Below are 26,972 nucleotides of genomic sequence, written 5' to 3' on the forward strand. Positions count from 1 at the left end.
CGGAGCACAGGCTCCGGATGCGCAGGCTCAGCGGCCATGGCTCACGGGCCCAGCCGCTCCGTGGCATGTGGGATCCTCCTGGACCGGGGCACAAACCCGTGTCCCCTGCATCGGCAGGCGGACTCTTAACCACTGCGCCACCAGGGAAGCCCCAAGTCCTTTTTTTTTTTGGCAGCACTGCGAGTCATGCTGGATCTTAGTTCCCTGACCAGGGATCGAACCCGTGCCCCCTGAAGTGGAAGCACAGCAGCGTCTTAACCACTGGACCACCAGGGAAGTCCCAAGAAGTCTTTTCTTATCCATTAGTCACCTGCAGAGTTGATCCACCCCTCCGTGATATCTCTGAACTCCTTATTATCCCATATTGTAATTAATGTTCTTTTTTTGGGAGGGGATTTTATTATGATATTAGGAAAATTACACTTTAAAAAGGGACATAGATATTCGCTTATAAGAAGTTAATTGTGGACTTCTAGTTTTCTCACCCTGCCCGTGGAAAGCCACATTGGTGTGGGATTTCAGCTATGCTAATGGACAGCTGCATTACTTATCTGCACTAGGACTCGTAGGAGGAGGTAGGAGTAACTAGCTCTAATAGCTTTCTTTTTCTTTTTTTTTTTTGATTGAAATATAGTTGACATACAATATTATGATAGTTTCAGGTGTACTACATAATGATTTGACATTTGCATACATTATGAAATGATCACCACAATTAGTCTAGTTACCATCTGCCCCCAAAGTTATTACAATATTATTGACCACATTCCCTATGTTGTATATTATATCCCCATGACTTAGTAATTATATAACTGGAGATTTATACCTCTTAATCTCCACCTATTTCACCCACACCTCTACCTCTCTCCTTTCTGACAACCACCCATTTGTTCTCTGCATCTAAGGGTTTGTTTTGTTTTTTAGAATCCACATATAAGTGAGATCAAGTATCAGTAGTGTTTGTTTTACTCTGACTTATTTCACTTAGTATAATACCGTCTAGATTCATCCATGTTGTTGCAAATGACAATAATTCTCTTTTTATAGCTAAGTAATATTCCATTTGGTGTATATATATATATATATATATATATATATTACACCCTACTCACATGACTGACCTTCCTACATACTTGCCCCTACCCCAGCTAGTGATTGTTCTAACCTTTAGATCAGAACATCTCCACCATGATAGCTTGTCAAAGGGGCGGTGAGGGGCGTGCTCCTCTGCGAGTTTCCCTGGTAACTGATGAGCCAACATGACGTCAATTTCCCCTACACCTGGTAACCTCCCCCTCTCCAGGGGAGCAGACTGCTGCCATGTCCTGCCCGCCCCCCACCCCCACCCCGCCGTCTGCTGCACATGGTGGGGAGTTGCTCCAGGACCTTGCTTCAGATGTGTAAGCTCCCCCATCCACTAAACCAGCGGTCCCCAACCTTTTTGGCACCAGGGACTGGTTTCGTGGAAGACAATTTTTCCACGTTCTGGGTGGGTGGAGGATGGTTCAGGCGGTAATGCCAATCATGGGGAGCGATGGGGAGCCGCAGATGAAGCTGCGCTCCCTCGCCTGACGCTCACCTCCTGCTGTGCAGCCCGTTTCCTAACAGGCCGCAGACCGGTACTGGTCCTCAGCCCAGGGGCTAGGGACCCCTGCATTAAACCATTGATGGCTCTGTCGCTGACTCTGGGCTCTTTCTTCAGTCTTGAATCTGGGCAAGTACAGGCTTTGCGGATCTGTGGGGTGCAGCCCAGCAATTGGTGGAGCAGCCAGGAGACCAGGGAAACTCCTGTGAGCACCGAGATGTCCGGAGATAAGGATGGGGAATGGAAATTTGCGGGGACCGTCCACTAACATGTGGGGCTGAAAGTTGCAGGAGTGATCCCCAAAGTTGCGGGGGAACTTCTGGGGTGGCTGTCCTTGATGAATGGGGGCCCCCAAGAGAGCACAAAGAACTCATAGACACCCCTAAGGCTGTTGTGGAGATATTGGCTGCCATTACAGTGGGAAAAAAAAAGTTAGACAATAAGGCAGTGGCCACAGCTGTGGGCTGGCTGTTGCTTTTTATGTTAAGAAAGGCCACAGGTGCTGAGCTAACAGCTGAGGCGAAGGTTGACTTGAGTGCTGATTCATGTTCCTCTGAAAGTGAGGCATGTGAATGTGAGTGAATTATTGTCTATTACTGTTATTTGTTTAAACTGAATCGGCTATTTAGAAACTGAAAAAAAAAAAAAATCCCTGAAAATGGCCAAAATGGGACTCTTTTGCTGTTCTAAAACTGGTTTTTGCATATGCCTTAGAGAAAGTTAGCTTTCTAGAAGGAATGGATATTTCTCTTCCTGTGCCTTTGAGATGTAAATGACCTACCTGGGCTCTCAGGAACTTTAGTCTAATCATATGTGATCTCTAAGAGTGAAGAGGAAAAAAAAAAGCCTTTTAAAACTCTAGCAGGAAAACAGATCTCTGGGTCATTTCAAATAGGATAAAATATTGGAACGTTAATTGCTGTCGGGTCTTTGCCTTCTTACAAGAGGAAAACTAAAGCATAAGTTTTCCAGTCAGGAAATGCTGGTATGACAGAGTTCACAATTACTTGCTTCTTGGTTTTTGCTAGAGATTAAGGTTTTTAAAGGTTAAGATTATAATCAGTCATAATTCTAGTTATTGTAACCAAGTTTTTTCATTGATTACATAGTAATCAGTTGTTGAACTGTGCCTTTTTAAGTCTTTTGTCATTTATAGACAGTTATTGTACTCCAATGCTATTGCAAAGTGCTTCATCTTTTTTTAATTTAATTGTTTTTCATTGACGTATAGTTGATTTACAATGTTGTGTTAATTTCTACTGTTCAGCACAGTGATTCAGTTATACATATATATACCTTTCTTTTTTGGCCGCGCTGCAGCATGTGGGATCTTAGCTCCCCAGCCAGGGATTGAACCTGTGCCCTCTGCAGTGGAAACGCGGAGTCTTAACCACTGGACCGCCAGGGAAGTCCCTACATTCTTTTTTTTTAATATTCTTTTCCATTATGGTTTATCATAGGATATTGAATATAGTTCTCTGCGCTGTACAGTAGAACCTTGTTGTTTATGCATTCTATATATAAAAGCTTATATCTGCTAACCCCAACCTCCCACTCCATCCCTCCCCCAACCTCCTCTCCCTTGGCAACCACCAGTCTGTTCTCTATGTCCCTGATTCTGTTTCTGTTTTGTAGATAGGTTCATTTGTGTCATATTTTAGATTCCATGTCTAAGTGATATCATATGGTATTTGTCTTTCTCTTTCTGACTTACTTCACTTAATATGATAATCTCTAGTTGCATCCATGTTGCTGTGGATGGCATTATTTTGTTCTTTTTTATGGCTGAGTAGTATTCCATTGTGTATATGTACCACATCTTCTTTATCCGTTCATCTGTCAATGGACATTTGGTTGTTTCCATGTTTTGGCTATTGTGGATAGTGTTGCTATGAACATAGGGGTGCGTGTATCTTTTTGGATTAGAGTTTTGTCTGGCTATATGCACAGGAATGGGATTGCCTGAATCGTATGGTAACTATGTTTTTAGTTTTCTGAGGAACCTCCATACTGTTTTCCATAGTGGCTGTATCAATTTACGTTCCCACCAACAGTATAGGAGGATTCCCTTTTCTCCACATCCTCTCCAGCATTTGTTATTTGTAGTGTTTTTAATGATGGCCATTCTGACGGGTGTGAGTTGGTGCCTCATTGTAGTTTTCATTTGAAAAGTGCTTCATCTTTAAGAAGATTCGTAGGAAAGACCTTTTGACCAGTACAGGTCTCTGATAAATTTTAGATCATTTGGCTGAACTGGGTAAGAAACTAAAGAATCCTAATGGAAGACTGATGGTTTCATAAAAAGTTAACAAAAGGATTGGTTACTGAGTGAATTGGTGAATATGGTTATAATTTTTATGGTTTTTGTCTGAAATATTACTGGTTTTGATCTGTGTTTTCCAGATATAGGGAAGCCTTTTCCTCAAGTTAGTTATGACTTACAGCAATTTGGTAAACCACACCTGTGGGTAGAATTGAGATATTTTTGTTTTCTCTCTGCTCTGCCTGGTCTCCCCAGAAACTGGAGACTCTTGGGTTCTGAGCAGCCTTATTAGGTGAATGGGAAAGACTCTTCTGGCAGGTGCAGGAATCTTGATATTTTGAGGACCTCTAGAAGAGAGAAATCCACTGAGGCAGGGCCTTACGGCAGGCTTTTGGCCTGCTCTGATCATTATTATTCCTTTCTGTCCACTAACTTTGTGTTTTGTTTGCTCCTCTTTTTCTAGTTCCTTTAGGTGTGAAGTTAGATTTCTTTGTTTGTTTGTTTTGAGATTTTTCTTGTTTCCTGAGGTGGACTTGTATCACTATAAACTTCCTTCTTAGAAATGCTTTTGCTGCATCCCATAGATTTTGGATCATTGTGTTTCCATTTTCATTTGTCTCTAGGTATTTTTCGATGTCCTCTTTGATATCTTCAGTCACCCATTGGTTGTTTATTAGCATATTGTTAGCCTCCACGTTTGTGTTTTTCACAATTCTTTTCTTGTAGTTGATTTCTAGTCTCATACCTCTGTGGTCGGAAAAGATGCTTGATATGAGTTCAGTCTTTATACATTTATTGAGACTTGTTTCGTGGCCCAGTATGTGTTTTATCCTGGAGAATGTTCCATGTGCACTGGAAAAGAATGTGTATTCTGCTGCTTTTGGATGGAATGTTCCCTCTCTCTCTCTCTCTCTCTCTCTCTCTCTCTCTCTATATATATATATATATATATATATATATATATATATAAAGTCCATCTAATCTAATGTGTCAGTTAAGGCCTGTGTTTCCTTATTGATTTTTTGTATAGATGATATATCTATTGATGTAAGTGGGGTGCTAAAGTCCCCTACAATTATTGTGTTACTGTCAATTACTCACTTTTATTTATTTATTTATTTTTAGGGGCATTGGGTCTTCATTGCTGTGTGCGGTCTTTCTCTAGTTGCAGCAAGGGTGGGGGCTACTCTTCGTTGCAGTGTGCAGTCTTCTCACTGCAGTGGCTTCCCTTGTTGCGGAGCTCTAGGTGCACAGGCTTCAGTAGTTGTGGCACGCAGGCTCAGTAGTTGTGGCTCACGGGCTCTAGAGCACAGGCTTAGTAGTTGTGGCGCACAGGCTTAGTTGCTCCGCAGCATGTGGGATCTTCCTGGACCAGGGCTTGAACCCGTGTCCCCTGCATTGGCAGGCGGATTCTTAACCACTGCACCTCCAAGGAATCCCTCTCCCTTTATTTTTGTTAATATTTGCTTTATGTATTTAGGGGCTCCTATGTTGGGTTCATGTATATTTATAATTGTTATATCTTCTTGTTGGATTGATCTCTTTATCATTATGTAATGTCTTTCTCTGTCTCTTGCTACAGTCTTTGTTCTAAAGTCTATTTTGTCTGATATAAGTATTGCTACTGCAGCTTTCTCTTCATTTCCGTTTTCAAGGAATACCTTTTTTCATACTCTCACTTTTAGTCTTTGTGTGTCATTAGATCTGAAGTGAGTCTCTTGTAGGCAGCATATATATATATATGGGTCTTTTTCTTTTAATCCATTCAGCCACTCTGTGTCTTTTTTTTTTTTTTGCGGTACGTGGGCCTCTCACTGTTGTGGCCTCTCCCGTTGTGGAGCACAGGCTCCGGACGCGCAGCCTCAGCGGCCATGGCTCACGAGCCTAGCCGCTCCGCGGCATGTGGGATCTTCCCGGACTGGGGCACGAACCCATGTCCCCTGCATCGGCAGGAGGACCCTCAACCACTGCGCCACCAGGGAAGCCCACTCTGTGTCTTTTGATTGGAGCATTTAGTCCATTTACCTTTAAAGTAATTATTGATAGATATGTACTTATGGTCGTTTTATGTTTTCTGGTTGTTTTTGTAACTCTTTTTGGTTCCTTTCTTCTTCTTTTGCTCTCTTCCGTTGTGATTTAATGACTATCTTTAGTGTTACTTTTGGTTCCCTTTCTGTTTTTTTGTGTGTGTATCTATTTTGGTTTGTGGTTACCAAGAGGTTTGTATACAACAACATATATATATGATTATTTAAAGTTGATGATCTCTTAGGTTCAAATGCATTCTAACAATGCTGCATTTTTACTCCTCCTTACTCACTTTAAAATTATTTTCACCTCATATTTTACATCATTTTGTTTTGCGTGTCCCTTAACTACTTATTGTGAATAAAGATGATTTGACTACTTTTGTCATTTAACCTTTCTACTATCTTCATCAGTGGTTGATCTACTACCTTTATGTTTGCCTTTACCAATGAAACTTTTCCTATTGTAATTTTCATATTTCTTATTGTGGTCTTGTCTTTTCTGCTTAGAGAAGTCCCTTTAACATTTTTTTATAAAGTTGTTTTAGTGGTGCTGAACCCTTTTAGCTTTTAGCTTGTCTGTAAAACTTTATCTGTCCTTCAAATCCAAATGATCGCCTTGCCAGGTAAAGTATTCTTGTTGTAGGTTTTTTCCTCTCATCACTTTGAATATATTGTGCCTCTCCTTTCTGGCCTGCAAAATTTCTTCTGAAAAGCCAGCTGATAGTCTTATGGGAGTTCCATTGTATGTAACTAACTGTTTTTTCTTGCTGCTTTTAAGATTCTCTCTTATCTTTAATTTTTGTCATTTTAATTACAACATGTTTTGGCATGGACCTCTTTGGGTTCATCTTGCTTAGGACTCTCTATGTTTCCTAGACCTGGATGCCTGTTTCTTTCCCCAGGTTAGGACAGTTTTTAGCTATTATCTCTTCAAATAAGTTTTGAGCCCATTTCTCTCTCTCTTCTCCTTCTGGGATCCCTATAATTCATATGTTAGTATGCTTGGTGTTGTCTCAGAAGTCTCTTAAGCTATCTTTATTTTTTAAATTCTTTTTTTCTGTTCAGCTTGGGTGATTTCCACTTCTCTGACTTCCAGTTTGCTGACCCATTCCTCTGTATCATCTAAGCTACTGTTGATTCCTTCCAGTGTTTTTTTTTTAAATTTCACTCATTGTATTCTTCAGCTCTCTTTGGTTCTTCTTTATATTTCTAACTCTTTGTTAAAATTTTCACTGTGTTCATCCATTCTTCTCCTGAGTTCACTCTGCATCTTTATGATCATTACTTTGAACCCTTGATCATGTAGATTGCTTATCTCTACTTTGTTTAGTTCTTTTTCTGAGGTTTGTGTCTTGTTTAAACATATTCCTCTGTCTCCTCATTTTGCCTAATTCTCTGTATTTATTTATTTATTTTTCTTTCTTTTTAAAAAAAAATCTGTGTTTATTTCTGTGTGTTAGGTCAGTTACATTTCCTAATCTTGAAGAAGTTGCCTTATGTTAGAGATGTCCTATGGGCTCCAGCAGCACACTCCCCTCTGGTCACCAAAGCTGTATGCTCTGGGGGTGCCCCTTATGTGGGTTGCCTGGGTCCTTCTGTTGTGGTGGGGCTGTGCACTGTGGGCATGCTGGTAGGTGGGGCTGGCCCCTGGCCTTGTTGGCTGCCAGGCCCTGCCTCATGCTGTGACTGCTGGCCTCCTGGTTGAGGGGGGTGGGTCCCAGGGCAGCTGGCTGCATGGCCTGGTGGGGGGTCTCAGGGCTGGTGCTTCCCTGCCCCCATCCCCAGTGCTAATAGACTAGAGAGAGGACTCCAAGATGGTGCTTGCCAAGCACCAGTGTCCTTATGGTAGAACAATCTCCCTAAAATGTCTTCCGCCAGTGTCTATGTGCCCAGGGGGAGTCCCAGTTGCCTCCTGCCTCTCTGAGAGGCTCTCAAGGTCAGCAGGTGGGTCTGACCCAAGCTCCTTTCATATTACTGCCTGTGCACTGGAACTCAGAGTGTGTGAGATTTCGCATGTGCCCTTGAAGAGCACAGTCTCTGGAGAATTCCCTGGTGGTCCAGTGGTTGGGACTCCGTGCATCCACTGGTGGGGGCGAGGGTTCAATCCCTGGTCAGGGAACTAAGATCCCATAAGCTGTGTGGCCAATAAAAAATAAAATTATTAAAAAAAAAAAAAGATCAGTCTCTGTTTCCTACATCCCTCCAGCTCTCCTGAAAGTAAGCCCTGCTAACCTTTAAAATCAGATGTTCTGGAGGCTCATCTTCCAGTGCAGGAACCCCACTTGAACCCTTCGCTCCTTGGGGAGAACCACTGCTGTCGTGACTGTCCTCCCGTTTGTGGGTCACCTACCCATGGTGTGGGTCTTGGCTATACAGTATCTCTGCCTCTTCTACCCATTTCATGGTGGTTTCTTCTTTATATCTTTAGTTGTAGAAGATCTTTTCTGTTAGTCTTCAGGTTATTGTCATAGATAATTGCTCTGTAAATAGCTGTAATTTTGATGTGCCTGTGGGAGGAGGTGAGCTCAGTGTCTTCTATTGTGCCATCTTGGCTAGGTCTCTCACAATTAATGTTCTCAGCTGTCAGCTTCTCCTCCTACCTTGTGAGCCCCTCAAGGGCAGGAAAGCAGGTCTCATTCATCTTTATACCACCAGCACCTTTCTCAAGATCCAGCACAAAGTCCAGGTCCAATGCACGTTTGCTGAATTGACCAAAAAATGGGAGATTTCTTTCGGTGGTGGAGGGGGAAGGCTGCTCTGATTCCCTTAGGCTGAATTAGTTCTACCTCTGCTTTGCTCCCGTAATGCTTTCCTTGAGCCTCACACAGTGGTTATGATTAACTGCGGGCATCTGGAGCCAGGCTGCCTGGTTAAAGTCCCAGCAGTGCCACTTTATGTGTGACTCTGGAAAAATAACATAACCTTCCTGGGCCTCAGTTTTCTCATCTGTAAAATGGGGAAAACAATACAATTTACTTCATAGCATTGTTGTGAGAATTAAATGAGTTCATTCATTTGAATCAGTACCTGGTAAACACTCTATCAGCATAAGTTATTATGGTCTGTCTATCTGTTTATCTCTACTAGATTGTCAGCACCTGAAGAGAAGCTTTACATCTCCCTTGGTGCTTTTTGTACAAGACTTGCTCAAAGTAGCACTCCATAAATATGCTGACTTTAATTGGCAAGTCACCTGGATATCCATACCAGTATCATTTCCATATCTGGCTAGCCTAGTAATAAAGGGCAGGTCAGTGAACATCTAACCAAGTGTAACTTACTCAGGGAGACATAGCCAAAGGAAACCAAGCCTGACACATCTATTCAAATTCTTTGAGCAATTCATCAAGCATGGCAGACAAAAGGAAACTTGTGGACTTGTTTATTAAGATTGTCAACAATTGTTTGACCAAGTTTGAGCTACCCTGAGTGAGGAAAAAATGTTTTGTTTTGAATATGAAGTTGGCTCTGCCCTGGAAAACAGCAAGTAGGGTTAGATGGGTACTTCTCTGTTTAAATGTGGTGTATCCCAAAGTGGAGAGCTGGGTTTCCCAAACCCCCATATAACTCAGCACCCCTTATAGCTGCAGGAAACCAGAGACCTTTCCAGGTATTTGAGGCAAAAAGGGATTGAATAAGGAATTGGTTCCTTCTAAATCTTTGGAAGAATACAAGAGGCTTTGTGCTAGGCCTCTGTGATGACTCCTGGAATAACACTGCTGAACCTGCCTGCCAGGAGAGCTGCTGCCACCACTCCCCTCGGGAAGGTGGGAATCAGGAGGCCGCCTTTGGACTGTTGATTTCCAGAAAACACCACCACAATAGCAACCCAGGGATCAGGAGGCTACAGGTGCCCACAAGCTAGTGACCGATCACTGGAACATTGCTGCAGAGAAAAAGGTTGACTCTACGACCTTGTTTGTCAGAAGCAGGAAGATGGCCTCTGCCTCACTTCTACCTTCTCAAGTTCACAATCCATGTCCAGCCTGTAGGACCACAGCTGCAAGGGAGGCTGGAGCATTTGGTTTTAGCTTTCCCTTCTGAGACTAAGGAAGGTACTCTAGAGGGATTGAGAGGGATGCTGGACCAGTTGATCAATATATCCCCCATGCCCTCATTCACTGTGCTCCAGTCACTGGCTTTCTGGCTGTTGTCAGCACACACGAAACTTTTCCCCCATGCTTGGATCTTTGCATTTGCTGTTCCCTCTGCTTGGAATGCCCTTCCCACAGATCTTCCGAGTCCTGTTAAACATCACTTCCCCAGAGTCATTCCTCATTCAAAGACCTCCTAGATGGCCCTACCTCCCCAGACAGACATTCCTCATACAAAGACCTCTTAGATGCCCCTCTCCACTGGCTTGGGCCTGTTTCTAAAACAGTCAATTGCAAGAGGATGGAATTACTAGGCTAAGTCTCACTATCTGGGATAAAACTCTATTATATCACCTTGCTTTATTTTATTCCTAGTACCTATTACTAACTGAAATTATTATATATACTTATCTGTTCACTTGTTTATTACTTGTCTTCCCTCCTTAGAATGCAAGTTTCATGAGAGTAGGAACTTTATTTTCTTCATCCCTGTGGCCAACATCTAACATACCTGATATATAGCATGCACTCAATAAACATTTGTTGAACAAACCACTGAAAAATAGAGAGAACATAGCACTTTGGGCTGAACCTCTGTTACCTGATTTATCATATAATATTGTAATTATTCCCTCACAGGCACTCTTCTTGGTTCAGAGCCAAGACTGCATCTTGTTTTTTTATTTTTGCTTCACTTCTTAGCATAATGCCCAGCAAATAGTTGACAAACCTTGCATTTTGATGAATGGATAAATGAGAAAGAAGGCATGAATGCACATGTTAAGGAAGCAAGGGTGTGTTTCAGGATGTCAGAAAGTGGGGAAGGAGGGTGGCTAGTGCAGAAAAGTGATTAAAGGCTAAATAAAATCATCTCAATCAGGCCAGAAAATGCAAGAGATCCTCAGATCAGAGTGAGAAGCAGATGGGGTCAGGTTGAGTTCAAGGTAGCCAACAGGAAGCTCAGCCTGGGCAGAGGAAGATGCCAGGAGCTGAGAATCCTTGAAAAGAAGCTGCCAAGTGTCTACTAGCAGACTTGATAGGATCTCTCGTTTCTTGGACACTTTTTTTTTTTCTTGGACACTTTTTACAACTACTTTTTCCCAATTCCTTTGAATGGGATCCTTTTGTCCCCCTAAAACTCTGAGAAGCAAGATGGCTCTAGGTTCCATTCTCCACATCATTCATAAAATACACCTTGTCAGTGTTGTGCTATGGGGCAAGAGAAAAACCAAACAAACCCTTTTAAAAAAGATGCATTCTGGGAGTTTCCTGGCGGTCCAGTGGTTAAGACTCGGCACTTTCATTGCCGGGGCCCAGGTTCAATCCCTGGTCAGGGAACTAAGATCCCGCAAGCTGTGTGGTGCGGCCAAAAAAAAAAAAAAAAAAAGAAAAGTCCATTCCAGTGTTGCCCCTCATTGGGTAGATTTCTGAAGGGAAAAGGTAGCCTTCGTAAGAGGCAAAAGAAAATTTTAGAAAAATATAAAGCCCTAAAAAGTTTTTGATCCTTTTATATCTTTAATATGTAAGTTATTTCTGGCAATCACCAAATAATTGTTTAACTCAGCCTTTTACATATACACAAACGTGCAAACACATGACATACACAAATACATACAAACGTTCACAAACACAGATACACAGACACACAGAATCACATGCACGAACACACAAACCTAAAGCAAAGCCCTTGTTTATGAAACAAAATTAATACAGTCAAAAGATATTTGTAAGACCTGTTTCTCAGGGAAGAAAATCATAATTTATTGCATTTTTAAAAAAAATTAAGCATTGGGGCTTCCCTGGTGGCGCAGTGGTTGAGAGTCCGCCTGCCGATGCAGGGGACACGGGTTCATGCCCCGGTCCAGGAAGATCCCACATGCCGCGGAGCGGCTGGGCCCATGAGCCATGGCCGCTGAGCCTGCGTGTCTGGAGCCTGTGCTCCGCAACGGGAGAGGCCACAACAGTGAGAGGCCTGCGTACTGCAAAAAACAAAAACAAAAACAAAAACAAAAAACAAAAAAAATTAAGCATTGAAAATGGTAAAAATCTATTTTACTAACAACTGGTGAGGGGGCAAGGGAAAAGGAAGGGAGCTTAGGAGGGTTTCACCAGGCAGCTCGCCCTGTGAAAGGCTGTCTTGAAAAGTCAGGAGCTCAGGCTTCATCACCACAGCAGCCTCACCTAGGGGCTGGCTCTCAGGGGCCCTCATTAACCACTTGCTGGGTGGGCAATTTGATTGGAAAAAGAAAAGTATAGCATCAGTCTGTGCGTAGAGACTGATGATAGTCAGAAGAAACCGAAGACAGGAAAAATGAGGGCTTCAAAGGCTGAGAATAGTAGCAGTCGACGTGGGGACTTCCCGGGGAAAGAACGCAGGGGGAATGGAGACCCAAGGCCAGGAGGAAAAAAGAAGTAAGACCTACAGAAGTGTTTACACACCTTGAAACCAGTGGGGAGACGTCAACATGGAACGAAGTCTGTCCTTCGTGGGACATTGGACTTATAGGTGATAGCAGTGAGGTGGGAAAGATGCTCAGAAATATTCAGGGATTATATGTTTAAGAGCAAGCGCCTTCCGGGAGCAGCCAGCAGAGGCCGTGGGAAAAGGGGAGACGCTCTTTTCTCTGGGGAAGTTCGAGCCTGCTTGCTTCCTCTTGACACCACTGTTCCCCTGTGCAGAGCCCCTTCCTTCACCCTGAGGTGGAAATGATGAATACGAGTGCACAGCTCTACTGTCCCAGGGATATCTGCACCTTCTCAGGCTCCCACCTTTCCATTTCCTCCCCTCCCTTCTCAGGGCTAAATCAAACTTTCTTCTAGGACTCAGCTTAAAGGTCTCCTCCTCCAGGAAGACTTCCCTGACTCTCCAACCTCCTTCCTTCTGTGGCCCCCGGTGCTTCCCTCAATACCTATCATACTGGGTCCAAATGGTCCTGAATGACCCCCACCCCTCACTAGGTTGGGAGCCCCTTGAAATGTGGGCTGTCTTACTTTTCAGGGTATCCCCCCGTTCCTAGCTCAGGGCCTGCTATGCAGTAGATACTCAGCAAACCTAGTGAAGAAACGGAGGATGGAAGGCCAGAGATCTTCACAGGGGTAGGTGACAGCTCTCAGAGTATTGCCCTTCCCAGGGACTCCTGCATTGTTTGAAAGGCTTGTTTTAGGCTTGATAAGGTGGCGCTGGGAGATGAGGTGGTGTTTCTAGTGTCAGCAGCTGGTGCAGGGAAAAGGATTAGGGAAGGAGGAAAGGGACAAGGAAGCTGATATTCTTGTATCCTTTGTGGGTATTTTCCCACATGTAACTATCTACAGTCTTCACTAGAGTCTCCAGGAGTGAGTGAGAGAAAAAAAGGAGTAGGAAGAGGAGGCCAAAAGAGCAGTAGTAATTTGCCCATCACCAGCCCAGCTACTGTAAGCATCACTTCGAAAACAAGGAACAACAGGCCATTCTATTCTGCTGAGGGTGCAGGCCCGTTCATTCCACAAATATTTATCGAGCACCTGTTATGTGTTGGGTGTTGTTCTCGGTGCTGGGAAAATAGCAATGAAGATAATATGGTGCTTATATTTTGGGGGGAGATAACTGTATGTAGTAAGTCAGGTGATAATATGTGTTATGGAAAAAGTAAAGCAGGGTAAATGGGTTATAGAGGGGTGGGGGGAGGAGCTGCTTCACATAGGTTGGTCGGGAAGAGTTCTGTGATGGCTTTTGAGCAGACCCCTGAAAGAAACGAGAGGACGGGACTTCCCTGGTGGTCCAGTGGGTAAGACTCCATGCTCCCAATGCAGAGGGCCCGGGTTCGATCCCTGGTTGGGGAACTAGATCCCGCATGCATGCTACCACTAAGAAGTCCACATGATGCAACAAAGATCCCAAGTGCCGTAACTAAGACCTGGCACAGCCAAAATAAATAAATACAATAAATAAATAAATAAATAAATATTTAAAAAAAAAGAAATGAGACGAAGCCAGTGGACCCCTGGAGTAAGAACATCCCAGGCTGAAGAGACAGGTGCAAAGGCCCTGAGGCTGGAGTGTGCTGGGTGTGTAAGAGGAACTGCAAGGCAGCCAGGGCAGCTGGAGCAGAGGGAGGAAGGAAGAATGGTTAGGAAGGAGATTGGAGGGATGACAGGGAACTGGATCACTTAGCACCCAACATTCTATGATGAGGACTCGGGATTTTTCCTCTGAGTGTAAGTGGGGAGCCCTGGCAGGATGTGAATAGCAGAGTAGAGGGAGGAACATGATCTGACTTAGGTTTCAACAGGATCCCTCTAGCTGCTGGGTGGAGAACTGACTGCAGAGGGCGCAAGGGTGGTGTCAGGGAGACCAGTTAGGATGCTGCTACTGCAACAGCTGGGGCAAAAGACAGTGACAGCCACAGGGCCAGGGCAGTGGTAGGGGAGGGGATGAGAAGTTGTGGGATCTAAATGCACATTGAAGGTGGGGCTGATAGGGTTTCCTGAGGAGTTGGGTAAAGGCTGCGAGAGAGAGAGAACCCAAGGATGATTCCTGGGTCCTTGACCTGAGCAACTGGAAGGGTGGAGGAGGGAAAGACTGGGCGTTAGGGCAGCTTTATGGGAGAAAACCACCACACGTATGGATCGCAGCACGTTCTGAGATAGCTACTGGGCACATGTATCACTTATCAATTGCTTTGTAACAAATTACCCCCAAACATAGCAGCTTAAGAGAACACACATCTATGTCACAGTTTCTGTGGGTCAGAAACCCCGGCGCAGCTGGCACAGGTCCTCTGACTCGGGGGCTCCCACCTGCAGTGGAGGTGTACAGCTGGGGCTGTGGCCCCTCTCAAGACTCGACTTGGGGAGGATCTGCTTCCAAACTCACTTAGGAGGCTGTTGGTAGGACTTAGGTCCTTGGGGGCTGTTGGTTAGCAACGCCCTTCCTGACCATGCCAGCCTCTCCATCGAGATGCTCCCAGTGTGGCAGCTGGCCTCCCGTGGAGAGAGCAAGCAACCCTGAGGTCATCGTGGTTTTGTAACCTAATCTTAGAGATGACATCCTATCACTTCTGCTGTGTTTTATTTATTAGAAGAGGGTTGCTAGCCCAGCCTGCACTCAAGGGGAGGTGATAAGTGTGAATATCAATTGGCAGGGACCTTTGGGAACCATGTAGAGGCACCTGCCACAGCAAGGAGGCAATTGGACCAACAAGTACAGATTTCAGGGAGAGGTCCAGACAGGAGCTGTCCATATGGGGGTTACCCATGACGGGCCTGAGCCAGGAGAGCTGGGAGTGACCCAGACAGAGAAGAGAAGGGGACCAAGGACTGAGCCTGGGAGCTCGTCAGTGTTTGGAGGTCAGGGAGATGCAGAGGGACCAGCAAAGGAGATGGAGGAGGGCCAGTGATGTGGGTGGTGAATGGAGAGTGGTGGCCCTGGTGTCCCATAGGCCAAAAGAGAAACCTGTTTGCAGGACAGGGAGGGATCAGCTGGTCAAAAGCCATGGAGAGGTCTGGCAAGGGAAGGCTGAGCTCAGGATTGGGCAGTGTGGAGATCAGCTTAACAAGAGCTGTCTCAGTGGAGTGGAAGGAGTTCCAGAGAGAATGGGAGGCTGGGAAGTGGAGGTGAACACAGCACTTTCCAAGGACTCTTGGTGTCGAGGCGCGCACAGCCTTGTATCTGAGGGCAGCAGGTAACTCTTAGCTGAGCTGATTCTTGGAACTCTGTTTCTCTCTCCACCCCTTCTACACACACACACACACACACACACACACACACACACACACACACACACACACACACACACACACACACGACCTTCCCACTGCTACCCCAGCTGGGACAGGGGATTAGAACCCTGAAGTTGGCCTGTTTTGTTTTTTGTTTCTGGTACCAAGTTACACATTATGAGACTAGGGTGGAGACACATGCTATTAATCCTCAGTCATCAGCTGGAGGTTCCCTAAATCCCCAAATCAGCCACCCCTAGAGGATCTGGTTTAGAAGGCAAACAGCACTAAGCAAAAGCTTATTGCTGACTGCCATCTGGTGGTCATTTTGGGACCTGGCCTGGATCTAAATCTGTCCCTTACAGGGTGGTGGGAAGAATTGAGGGAATTGTTAGAATACTACCTGACACAAATTGTGTTCAGTAAAACTGGGCTGCTGTCATTGTGCTCATGGTTTGGAGGAGCATGGTCAAAACAGTGTCCCTGACTTCACTCCCAACATTTTTTGAAGGAAAAGGAATTATTCTAAAAGGAGGTCCCTCTTCTTATCTTGGTAAAAGTAAGAGTGCTTCAGGGAACCAAGTTGGACAGTCATATAAGAAGTTAGATGATCTAGGGACTTCCCTGGTGGTGCAGTGGTTAAGAATCCACCTGCCAACGCAGGGGACATGGGTTCGAGCCCTGGTCCGGGAAGATCCCACATGCCGCGGAGCAACTAAGCCCGTGCACCACAACTACTGAGCCTGTGCTCTAGGGCCCACAAGCCACAACTACTGAGCCTGAGTGCCACAACTACTGAAGCCCGCATGCCTAGAGCCCCTGCTCTGCAGCAAGAGAAGCCACCGCAATGAGAAGCCCGTGCACTGCAACGAGGAGTAGCCCCGCTCACTACAACTAGAGAAAGCCTGCGCTCAGCAATGAAGAACCAGCAGAGCCAAAAATAAATAAATTAAAAAAAAAAAAGAAGTTAGATGATCTAGATCCAAATATTGATTTTGATACTGTGGGACCTTGATCATATCACTTAAGTGGCCTGAGTCTCAAGTTTCATCAAACCATAAAATGGGAACATTAGAATTAAAAACTATACAAGGTGGGACTTCCCTGGTGGCTCAGTGGTTAAGAATCTGCCTGCCAATGCAGGGGTCACGGGTTTGATCACTGGTCCGGAAAGATCCCACATGCCGCAGAGCAACTAAGCCCTCATGCCAAAACTACTGAGGCTGCGTGCTGCAACTATTGAAGCCCGCGTGCCTAGAGCCCGTGCTCCACAACGAGAGAAGCCACCGCAATGAGAAGCCCACGCACTGCAACGAAGAGTAGCCCCTGCTCGCTGCAACTAGAGAAAGCCCGTGAGCAGCCAAAAGCAAAACAGAACAAACAAAACAAAACAAAAACTATACAAGGTGGTAAATGTAAAGAGCTCTTATTAAAGGTACTCTCCATTAGTTAATAGTAGTGGCATACCAGCTCTCAGCACCAGGGGTGTGTTGCTTTAAAATAGTGGTTCTCAACTGGGGTAATTTTGCCCCCCAGAGAACAACTGGCAATGCATGGTGATATTTTTGTTTGTCACAAGGCTAGGGGATGCTAAAAAAAAAAAAAAAGGCTGTGGGATGCTACTGGCATCTAGTGGGTAGAGGCCAGGGATGCTGCTAGACATCCTACAATGCACAGGACAGCCCCCTATGAGACAGAATTATCCAGTCCAAAATGTCAATAGTGCTTGAGTTGAGAAATCTTGGAACTTTTTTAAAAAAATTTTTTAAAACTATATTATTTATTTATAAATTTATTTATTTTTGGCTGCACTGGGTCTTCGTTGCTGGGCGCGAGCTTTCTCTAGTTGCGGCGAGCGGGGGCTGCTCTTCATTGTGGTGCACGGGCTTCTCATTGCAGTGGCTTCTCCTGTTGCGGAGCACTGGCTCTAGGCATGTAGGCTCAGTAGTTGTGGCGCACGGGCTTAGTTGCTCCGCGGCATGTGGGATCTTCCCAGACCAGGGCTCGAACCCGTGTCCCCTGCATTGGCAGGAGGATTCTTAACCGCTGTGCCACCAGGGAAGCCTGGAACTTTCTTAAATGGGGATTCTTCTTGCCGTGTTATGAACCAACATGAGGAACTGCTTTCTGAACATTATGAGTAAAGCAGAGTGATGCATGATGTTGGAAAGGGGGTCTACAGTTATATGCAGGAGGAAAATGAGGCTCCAGATTACTGTGCTCTGTGACATGGTAGCCACAAGCCAGCCGCATGTGGCTATTGAAACTGAAAGTAATTAAAACCAAATAAAATTTTAAATTTGATTCCTAGATTGTAATAACCATGTCCCAAGTGCTCAGTAGCCACATGTGGCTAGTAGACAGCACAGATGTAGAACTGTTCCATCAGCACAGAGATTTCTATCAGATAGCACTGCTCATAAAGGATTCAGCAGAACCAGGCATCAGTGGGGCAATCCACAGAAACTAAGGATGTGCAGAGAGGAGGGTACAATGAGAGACAACAGGATACACCAATGAGATGGTTAAATAAGCACAAAGACGGTCTATAATTAAATGCCAAAACAAGTCACAAATACACATGTATAATAACTGATCCACGCAACCCTCCCTCCCCCAAGGGTCATTCTTAAGTGCATAGAACTCGAGAACCTGGAAAAGGCAAGGAGAATCAGCAGAAAGCAGGCAGGGAAGGGGGAGCCTCCGCTGGGGAGCTCTGTCTCTCTCTCTCCCTTCTTCCTGGCACAGTTTAGTTTAACTTGCGGCACAAGGTTCCCAGCCCAACAGGCGGCCACGAGTCAAATGTACTGACAGAGGAGCGTTTGCAGCGGCCTGTCTTGCTTAAAGTCTTGAGGTTCTTGTAAAGGGAGTACGCATACTTGGTGATGAAGGGCAGACAGAAAAAGTGCAGGATCATTCGGGAGACCTGGAAAATCAAGTGCAAGTACCTCAGCTGCTTGAACTGCTCTTTGATGGTCCCGTTGGTGAGCAGGACCACGGAGAAGCTGAGGAGCTCATAGGTGATGATCCACATGGTGTAGCACAGCAGCCCCACGTAGTTGCTGATGTGGATGCAATAGAGGAAGAAGGAGCTGACCATGAGGGTGATGGTGGATAGGCAGATGTTGATGTGCTTCTTGTAGGTCGTGACCCAAGAGACTAGCTCAGACTTTGTCTCCTTGTAGATGCTGAAGTTGTCCTCGTAGCCGATGTATGCAACCTCGTTCACTTCAAAGATGAGGAACTGGATGGTGTTGAGGATACAGAAGATGCCCGTCATGAAGGAGAACTTCTTGTCATTCATTTTATACTTGTTTTACCGAGTATCGGCTGCAGAAAAAAAAAAAAAATTGTGGAGATACCTGACAAGAGGGCAGTGCTAGCCCAGGACAAATCCTCAAGCCACTAGATGTAAATGGAAGCGCTAAGAGTAATAAGGGTATATAGACAGACAATGGGCTGGAAGTCAAGGGACACGGGCTCTGACCCTGCTCTGGCCTCACTAGCTACAGGTGAGCACATCACTGGGAAGTGAGGGCATCACTGGCCTGGAATAATCTTCAGGTAGCTCTGCTCTTCCAGCAGCAGCCATGCTTTAAGGTGGCACAAAGGGTACTCCTGTTGGTGTCAGGCTTGTGGGAATTAGGAAGTTCCTGTATCTGGAATAATGGTAGAGTCAGTTCTGGACTCCTCTCTGGGATATTCATTTCTCCGAAGAAACACATTTTCTCAGAAAACTAGCATGGCTCCTCAAGGGCCTAGAATCATCTCCGACCTTCCCCTCAGCCCCCTTTTCTTTACTTCCAAGCCCTTAAAAATGTAATTTCCCTGAGTTACTCCCTGGGTCTGACCCAGAATTGTCCCAAGTCACAGGATTCAGCCAGCAGCGAATGGAATGGGGGAAGGTTTACGGATCCAAGGCTGACTATCTCGTTTGCCCAGGGTGAAGGTGCCACGACGATAAGCCAGGTTGTTCAGGCGACAATCCAGCAGGCAGACCCCCACCTGCAGCCTAGGTTAGACCTGAACTCTAGAGGCTGGCTCCAGCCAGGGTGGAGCTGCCTAGCACCCACGCAGACCTGTTGAAGATATTTATGGCGGAGGGCCCAAGGCTGTGGTAGGGCGGGCCCTGGGGCAATAGTCCCTCCCAGCTCAAATCGCCTTCTTACTGGCTCCCAGTTCGGAGAGCTCCAGAGCAAAGCTGCCTCCTCTTCATTCCCCACACTGGCCAGCTACCACTGTGAGGGCAGAGAGGGGGAACAGTCACACATGAGGGGGACGCGTGCAGGCCTCTGGCTGATGTGTTTCCAATGAGGGACAACCAGTTGGAAGCTCAGCATGGTTTCCTTCTAAGGTCACTGGACAGGGCTCCTCCTTAGTCCTGTCAGAGCACAGACAGGCTGCCATCCGCCTCCCTCCAGCCTTCTCCTCGCTCACTCTATCAATCCCACATATTCTTTTTTTTGTCAGTAGCAATTGTTTTATTGCTATGGTAAAATATACATAGCATAAATCTTACCATTTTAACCCTTTTTCAGTGTACCATTCAATGGCATTAAGTACATTCATACTGTTGTGCAAGCATCACCACCCCCTACCTCAACTTTTTCATATTCTCCAAGAAAAAACTCTGTACTCATCAGACACTAAATTCTTCCTCCCTCGTCTCCCGCCAGCCCCTGTTAATTCTACTTTCTGTCTCTATAAATCTGACTACCTCCAAGTGCCCCATATAAATTGAATCATACAGTATTTGTCTTTTTGTGTCTGGCTTACTTCACAGCATAATATTTTCTTTTCTTTTTTTAGGTTTTTAAAAAAATTTTTATCGGAGTATAGTTGACTTACAATGTTGTGTTAGTTTCTGCTGTACAGAAAAGTACATCAGTTATACATGTATCCACTCTTTTTTAGATTCTATTCCCATATAGGTCATTACAGAGTATTGAGTAGAGTTCCGTGTGCTATACAGTAGGTCCTTATTAGTTATATATTTTATGTATAGTAGCATATATATGTCAATCCCAATCTCCCAGTTTATCCTTTCCCCCACCAGCATAGTATTTTCAAGGTTTAGCCCAAATGTTTTTACACCTTATTCCCCACTAACCTCCCAACTGTGTGTGACTCCACGGTTCAGTCCTTGAAAGACAGACCTCTCACTGCACCCCAGGCCCCGAAGAGTCCCATGTGGGATGGGAGAGGCAGCGTGCTGGCTGGTGGATAGCTGCACCAATACTTCTCTGTTCACATCAACTAAACCTCGTCCCTACTCACAGAGCAGCTTCCAGAGCATTTAAGGAAAATCTTTCTTGCTCCTGTGGGGGCCATGGGTCAGAAAGGGGGTAAGCGTGTATGCAAGCAGAGCAGTTGAGAGGCTGTTGAAAGAAATGGGGTGAAGCAAGGCAACAGAGAGATGTGGGGTTGTGTGTTTGGGGCCTGGGACTATGGGAGAAGGAGTCTGGAATGAGCACCTGGGTGGAGGGTGGCCCATGCACTGAGCTGGAGAGCATGGAGGAAGGAACACACTTATTATGGGGGTGGGGAAGATGATGAGGACAGCTTGGGAAATGGTGGGTTTGAATTCCCCTGGGACATCCAAATAGACATGTCGGCCATGAAGTCATCTCCATCAACCTGGAACTCAGAGGGAATCTGAGCATTTGTTTTTGAAATATAACTTTGCTGGATATAGGATTTTTGATTAACCGTGGTTCAGGGGGAGCACTTTGAATATGCTATTATTCCAATACCCTCTGGCCTCCATTGTTTCTGCTGAGAAATCAGCTGTTAATCCTATTGGGATTCCCTTATTAAGTGACGAGTGATTCTTTTCCCATGCTGTTTTCAAGATTTCCTTCTTGACGCTGACTTGAGCATTTTTACTGTGCAATTTACTGTGCATTTTACTGTGAAATTCATTGAGTTTCCTGGATGTGTAGGTTAGTCTTTTTCAATAAACTTGGGAAGTTTTCAACCATTTTTTTCTTAAAATATTTTTTCAGTTCCTTTTTCAGTTCCTTTCCTCTCTCCTTTCCTTTCTCTCTCTCCTCTTCTTCCAATACTCCCATTATGTATATGTTGGTTGGTATGCTTAATAATGTCCCACATTTCTGTGAGGCTCTGTTTATTTTTCTTCACCTCTTTTTCTCTCTGTTCAGAAAAACAGATTGCCTAATCTCTACCACTTATCTTCACTAATTATTCCTTCTGCCACTTCAGATCTACTGTTGAGCTTCTCTAGTGAGTTTTTCATTTCAGTTATTGTACTTTTAAACTCCAGAATTTCCATTTGGTTCTTTTTTTATAACCTCTATCTCTTTATTGATGTTCTCTATTTGATGTGACATTGCCATTGTATTTTCCTTTACTTTTTAAAATCATGGTGGGACTTCCCTGGTGGCTCAGTGGTTAAGAATCTGCCTGCCAATACTGGGGACACAGGTCTGATCCCTGGTCCAGGAAGATCCCACATGCCACGGAGCAACTCAGCCTGTGCGCCGCAACTACTGAGCCTGCGCTCTAGAGGCCATAAGCCACAACTACTGAGCTCGTGTGCCACAACTACTGAAGCCCACGCACCCTAGAGCCCATGCACCACAACTACTGAGCCCACGAGCCACAACTACTGAAGCCCAAGCTCTCTAGGGCCCATGTGCCACAACTACTGAGCCCACATGCTGCAACTACTGAAGCCTGCATGCCTAGAGCCCATGCTCTGCAACAAGAGAAGCCACCACAATGAGAAGCCCATGCACCGCAATGAAGAGTAGCCCCCACTCACTGCAACTAGAGAAAGCTCACATGCAGCAATGAAGACCCAATGCAGCCAAAAATAAATAAAAAATTAATTTGTATTCTGTACCCTGGTGCCAAATAGTAATACAGAGACAGAATTTCAGACGAAGTAGAAAGAGTAGCTTTATTTCTTTGCCAGGCAAAGAGGGAACACAGTAGGCTCGGCCTCAAAAACTGTGCCCCTTCCCTGGGGAATAGGGAGAGGTCTTATAGACAGGGCTTGTGGTGGGGGTGGGGGTAGGTGATAAGGATCAAGGCGGTGACGGGCTTTCATTCTTCTGATGGGTTGATGGTGAGGTAAGTAGGAATCAGCATCATCAACCTTCAGGTTCCAACTCGTCTGGGGTCCACATGCTTGTGAGTAGCATACCATCATTAATCGTTACCTTCTCCCACCTGGAGGGAGTTTCAGTATTTGAAAAACAGCTCAAAGATGTCTTTGTGTGACCTTATCCCAAGGCTGCACTATTGTTTCTCTTGACTGTTTGTTTCTCCCTTGTCTCGCATCCCCTCCCTTCCTTAAATAACAACTGCTTGAATCTGCTCGTTGGAAGTCGGGGAAGATAATGGAGGCTGAATGAAGGTTATTTCCAGTAATCAAAGAAATGGGGGACACAGAAAGGCTTTGTGCCCAGGAGCCCCACAGGGCCCTGCTCAGTGTCACTGGCTGGATTATTTTAGTAAATTACATTCTCCCCCCGACCCCCTCACCACCCAACACCCACATGTGAAGCCTCTGATGTTGCTTCTCATAGAGGTGCAGCTTAGGATATGCCCACAGTGATTCTAGGATAACAGTGGTTTTGCCAGAACTCTTTTCCCTCTTTCTTTGACCACACCCAGCTGTTAAGGCCTACTAATTGCTGGCTGATTGCCCTATTTTCAGTAATGACATGGGGCATAAATTGCTCTATAGACCATCCAATCAAATTCAGTCTCCTTTGAAGTAATATTTCCAGAAGTCAGTGTTTGATGTTTGTTCTGACCCCAGGAGGGCTTCTTCCAATTGTTTATTTCACCACTTCTCTCCTGAAGACTAGCTAGCCTACAGTTTAGCCTGAATCTTCATGTGTGATCTACACATCTCCTCTCAACTGCCTTTTGCCACAACTGTCACTATTTAGAGCACCTTTAGGCTTGAACTTCTTGTTCTGTTGTAAAGAAAACCAGTTCCTTTGGGGGAGAGATTGCAAATATCTGTTTTATGGCTTACTTCTCCCCTACCTCAGCCAAAACCTCTGGTCCACGGCTGTGGCATTGGGGGAGGGGACAACTGTATGCTTCTGTCTTAGTGATACTCCTGCTTTAGGAGCTGAGTGCTCTGTGGAAAAGGGAAGACAGTAGTCTGAGGTCTTCCTGGCTTGCCTCTCCTGTCATTGGAACCACTACCTTACAACCTGGGGCAAGGGCAATTGGGGCCCCAGTATTCTCAGTGGTGCCACACCTAAGGTAATGCCTTCATCCCATGAGTAGGGACTAGGTATCCGAAGGGAGCCCCCACCTCTTAGCCTCAGCAACAGGTATCTGGGACACAAGGTGAGAAATGCCAATGTCTGGCTCCTCCTGGGAAGAAAACCCTGACTGGGGGATGAGGGAAAGGGAGTCCTGTGTTCTTGGCTGCACCAGTCTGGAGTAGTGTTTCTGCCTGGCTGAGCTGGAAAAGGGGCAGAAGGAAGTGGTTTTGAAACTGTCTAACTCAGATTGGGACTTGAACCCACGGTCTTTTAACTGAGATCACATCTGATCTCAAGACTTAATGAAGTTCAGGGACTTCCCTGGTGGCGCAGTGGTTAAGAAACCTCCTGCCAATGTAGGGGACATGGGTTTGAGCCCTGGTCCATGAAGATCCCACATGCCTCGGAGCAACTAAGCCCGTAAGCCACAACTACTGAGCCCATGTGCCACAACTACTGAAGCCTGTGCACCTAGAACTCCTCAACAAGAGAAGCCACTGCAGTGAGAAGCCCACCCACCGCAACAAAGAGTAGCCCCTGCTCCCTGCAACTAGACAAAGCCCGTGTGCAGCAATGAAGACCAAAAACAGCCAAAAATAAATACATAAAATAAATTTATATATTAAAAAAAAGAGTTGACAATAGTGGGCTTCCCTGGTGGCACAGTGGTTAAGAATCTGCCTGTCAGTGCAGGGGACACAGGTTTGATCCCTGGTCCAGGAAGATCCCACATGCAGTGGAGCAACTAGGCCCGTGTGCCACAACTACTGAGCCTGCGCTCTAGAGCCCGTGAGCCACAGCTACTGAAGCCCGCGTGCCTAGAGCCCGTGCTCCGCAACGAGAGAAGCCACCGCAATGAGAAGCCCACGCACCGCAACGAAGAGTAGCCCCCGCTCGCCGCAACTAGAGAAAGCCCGCATGCAGCAACGAAGACCGAACGTGGCCAAAAATAAATAAAATAAAATAAATACATTTATTAAAAAAAAAAAAGATGACAATACTACCTAAAGTGACCTACAGATTCAATGTAATCCCTATCAAAGTCCCAATAGGATTTTTTTTAAGAAATAGAAAAATCCATCCTAAAATTCATATAAGATCTCAAGGGACCCCCAATGACCAAAACAATCTCAAAAAAGATGAACAAAGTTGAGGGTCTCACACTTCCTGGTTTCAAAATGTATTACAAAGCTATATTAATCAAACAGTGTGAATGTCTGGCATAAAGGCAGACATACAGACCAATAGGATAGAATAGAGAGCCCATAAATAAACTCTTGCATATATGGTGTTGTGGACAAAATTGTGTCCCCCACCCCAAAATCGATATGTCGAAGCCTTAACCCCCAATGTGACTGTATTTGAAGAGAGGGCCTTTAGGGAGGTCATAAAACTTAAATGTAGTCATAAGGGTGGGGTTCTAACCCAGTAAGATTGGTATCCTTATAAAAAGATGAAGAGATACCAGAGAGCTCACTCTGTCTCCCAACCTGTGTACAGAAGAAAGACCATACGATGACACAGAGAGAAGGTGGATATCTTCAAGCCAGGAAGATAACTCTCACCAGAAACTGAATTTGCTGGCACCTTGATCATGTATTTCTAGCCTCTAGAACTGTGAGAAAATAAAAGTCTGTTTTTTAAGCCACCCAGTCTATGGTATTTTGTTATGGTAGCTTGAGCAGACTAATACATATGGTCAAATGATTTTCAGCAGGGTGACGAGACCATTCAATGGGGAAAAGGACAGTCCTTCCAACAAAGGATATTGGGAAAACTGGATATCCACACACAAAAGAAGGAAGTTAGACCCATACCTTACACCATATACAAAAATTAACTCAAAATGAGTCAAAGGCCTAAACCTAAGAGTTAAAACTATGAAACTAAGGGGAAAGCTTCATGACATTGGATTTGGCAATGATATCTTGAATATGACACCAAAAGCATAGGGAAAAAAAGGAAAAAAAAAGAAAAAATATATAAATTGGACCACACGAAAATGAAAAACTTCCATGCATAAAAGGACACATCAAGGGACTTCCCTGGTGGTCCAGTGGGTAAGACTGTGCTCCCAATGCAGGGGGCCTAGGTTCGATGCCTGGTCGGGGAACTAGATCTCGTATGCATGCTGCAACTAAGAGTTCGCATGCCACAACTAAGAAGCCCACATGCCGCAACTAAGAGCCCACATGCTCCAACCAAAGATCCCGCATGCTGCAATGAAGATCCAGCATCCTGCAACTAAGACCCTTTGCAGCCAAAATAGATAAATAAATAAGTTAATTAATTTTTAAAAAGACACATCAATAGAGTGGAAAGGCAACCCTTAGAACAGGAGAAATTATTTGCTAATCAAACATGTGATAAATAAGAATGTATAAAGAACTTCTATAACCCAACAACAGCAACACAAATAACCTGATTAAAAATGGGCAAAGGACTTCAGTGGACATTTCTCCAAAGAAGATATACAAGGACCAATAAACACAGGAAAAGATGCTCAACACCACTAAACATTAGGGAAATGCAAATTAAAAACAGAGTGAGATACCACCTCATACCCATTGGGATGGTTACTATCAAAAAACCAAAATAATAAGTTCTGGGGAGGATGTGGAGAAATTAGAATCTTTGTGCACTGTTGGTGGAATGTAAAATAGTACCTCTGTGGAGGAAAACAGTATGACAGTTCCTCTAAAAATTAAAAATAAATTATCATATTATCCAGCAACTCCACTTCTGAGTATATACCCACCAAAAGAATTGAAAGCAGAGATTCGAACAGATATTTGTACACCAACGTTCACAGCAGCACTAGTCACAATAGCCAAAAGTTGGAGACTACCCAAATGCCCATCAATGAATGAATGGATAAATAAAATGTGGTATATTCATATAATGGAATATTACCCAGCCTTAAAAAGGAAGAAAATTCTGACCCATGCTACAACATGGATGAAACTTGAGGACAACCATAGTCACAGCAGCATTATTCACAATACCCAAAAGGTAGAAGCAACCTAAACATCCATCAACAGATGAATGGAA

General features: G+C 44.9%; 2 protein-coding genes across 5 annotated transcripts in view; one reads left to right on the forward strand and one right to left on the reverse strand.

Moving 5' to 3' along the window:
• The window catches only part of PIM1 (Pim-1 proto-oncogene, serine/threonine kinase), a 47,306-nt gene that overhangs the window by 18,336 nt on the left and 1,998 nt on the right, over positions 1-26,972 (forward strand). For 2 of the 4 annotated variants that reach the window (XR_003677070.2, XR_003677073.2), the window contains one exon: positions 18,855-18,963. The exons of 1 other annotated variant lie outside the window; for it this stretch is intronic. The gene's annotated coding sequence lies outside the window, so the exon portion shown is untranslated. Of the gene's footprint in view, positions 1-18,854; positions 18,964-26,972 lie in introns of those variants that run through there. One more of the 4 variants, XM_028479825.2, reaches the window with a different exon arrangement.
• TMEM217B (transmembrane protein 217B) lies at positions 1-26,972 on the reverse strand. Its single transcript, XM_055080174.1, has one exon. The coding sequence runs from the start codon at positions 18,971-18,973 to the stop codon at positions 18,419-18,421; it is 555 nt and encodes a 184-aa protein (XP_054936149.1). The 5' UTR covers positions 18,974-26,972; the 3' UTR covers positions 1-18,418.

This window comes from Physeter macrocephalus, chromosome 18, assembly GCF_002837175.3.
Source record: "Physeter macrocephalus isolate SW-GA chromosome 18, ASM283717v5, whole genome shotgun sequence".
In the NCBI taxonomy this organism is placed as follows: Eukaryota; Metazoa; Chordata; class Mammalia; order Artiodactyla; family Physeteridae; genus Physeter; species Physeter macrocephalus.

What these genes read in the sequence shown, in the direction of transcription:
- TMEM217B (XM_055080174.1), bottom strand. Translation starts at nt 18,973, where the DNA reads ATGAATGACAAGAAGTTCTCCTTCATGACGGGCATCTTCTGTATCCTC.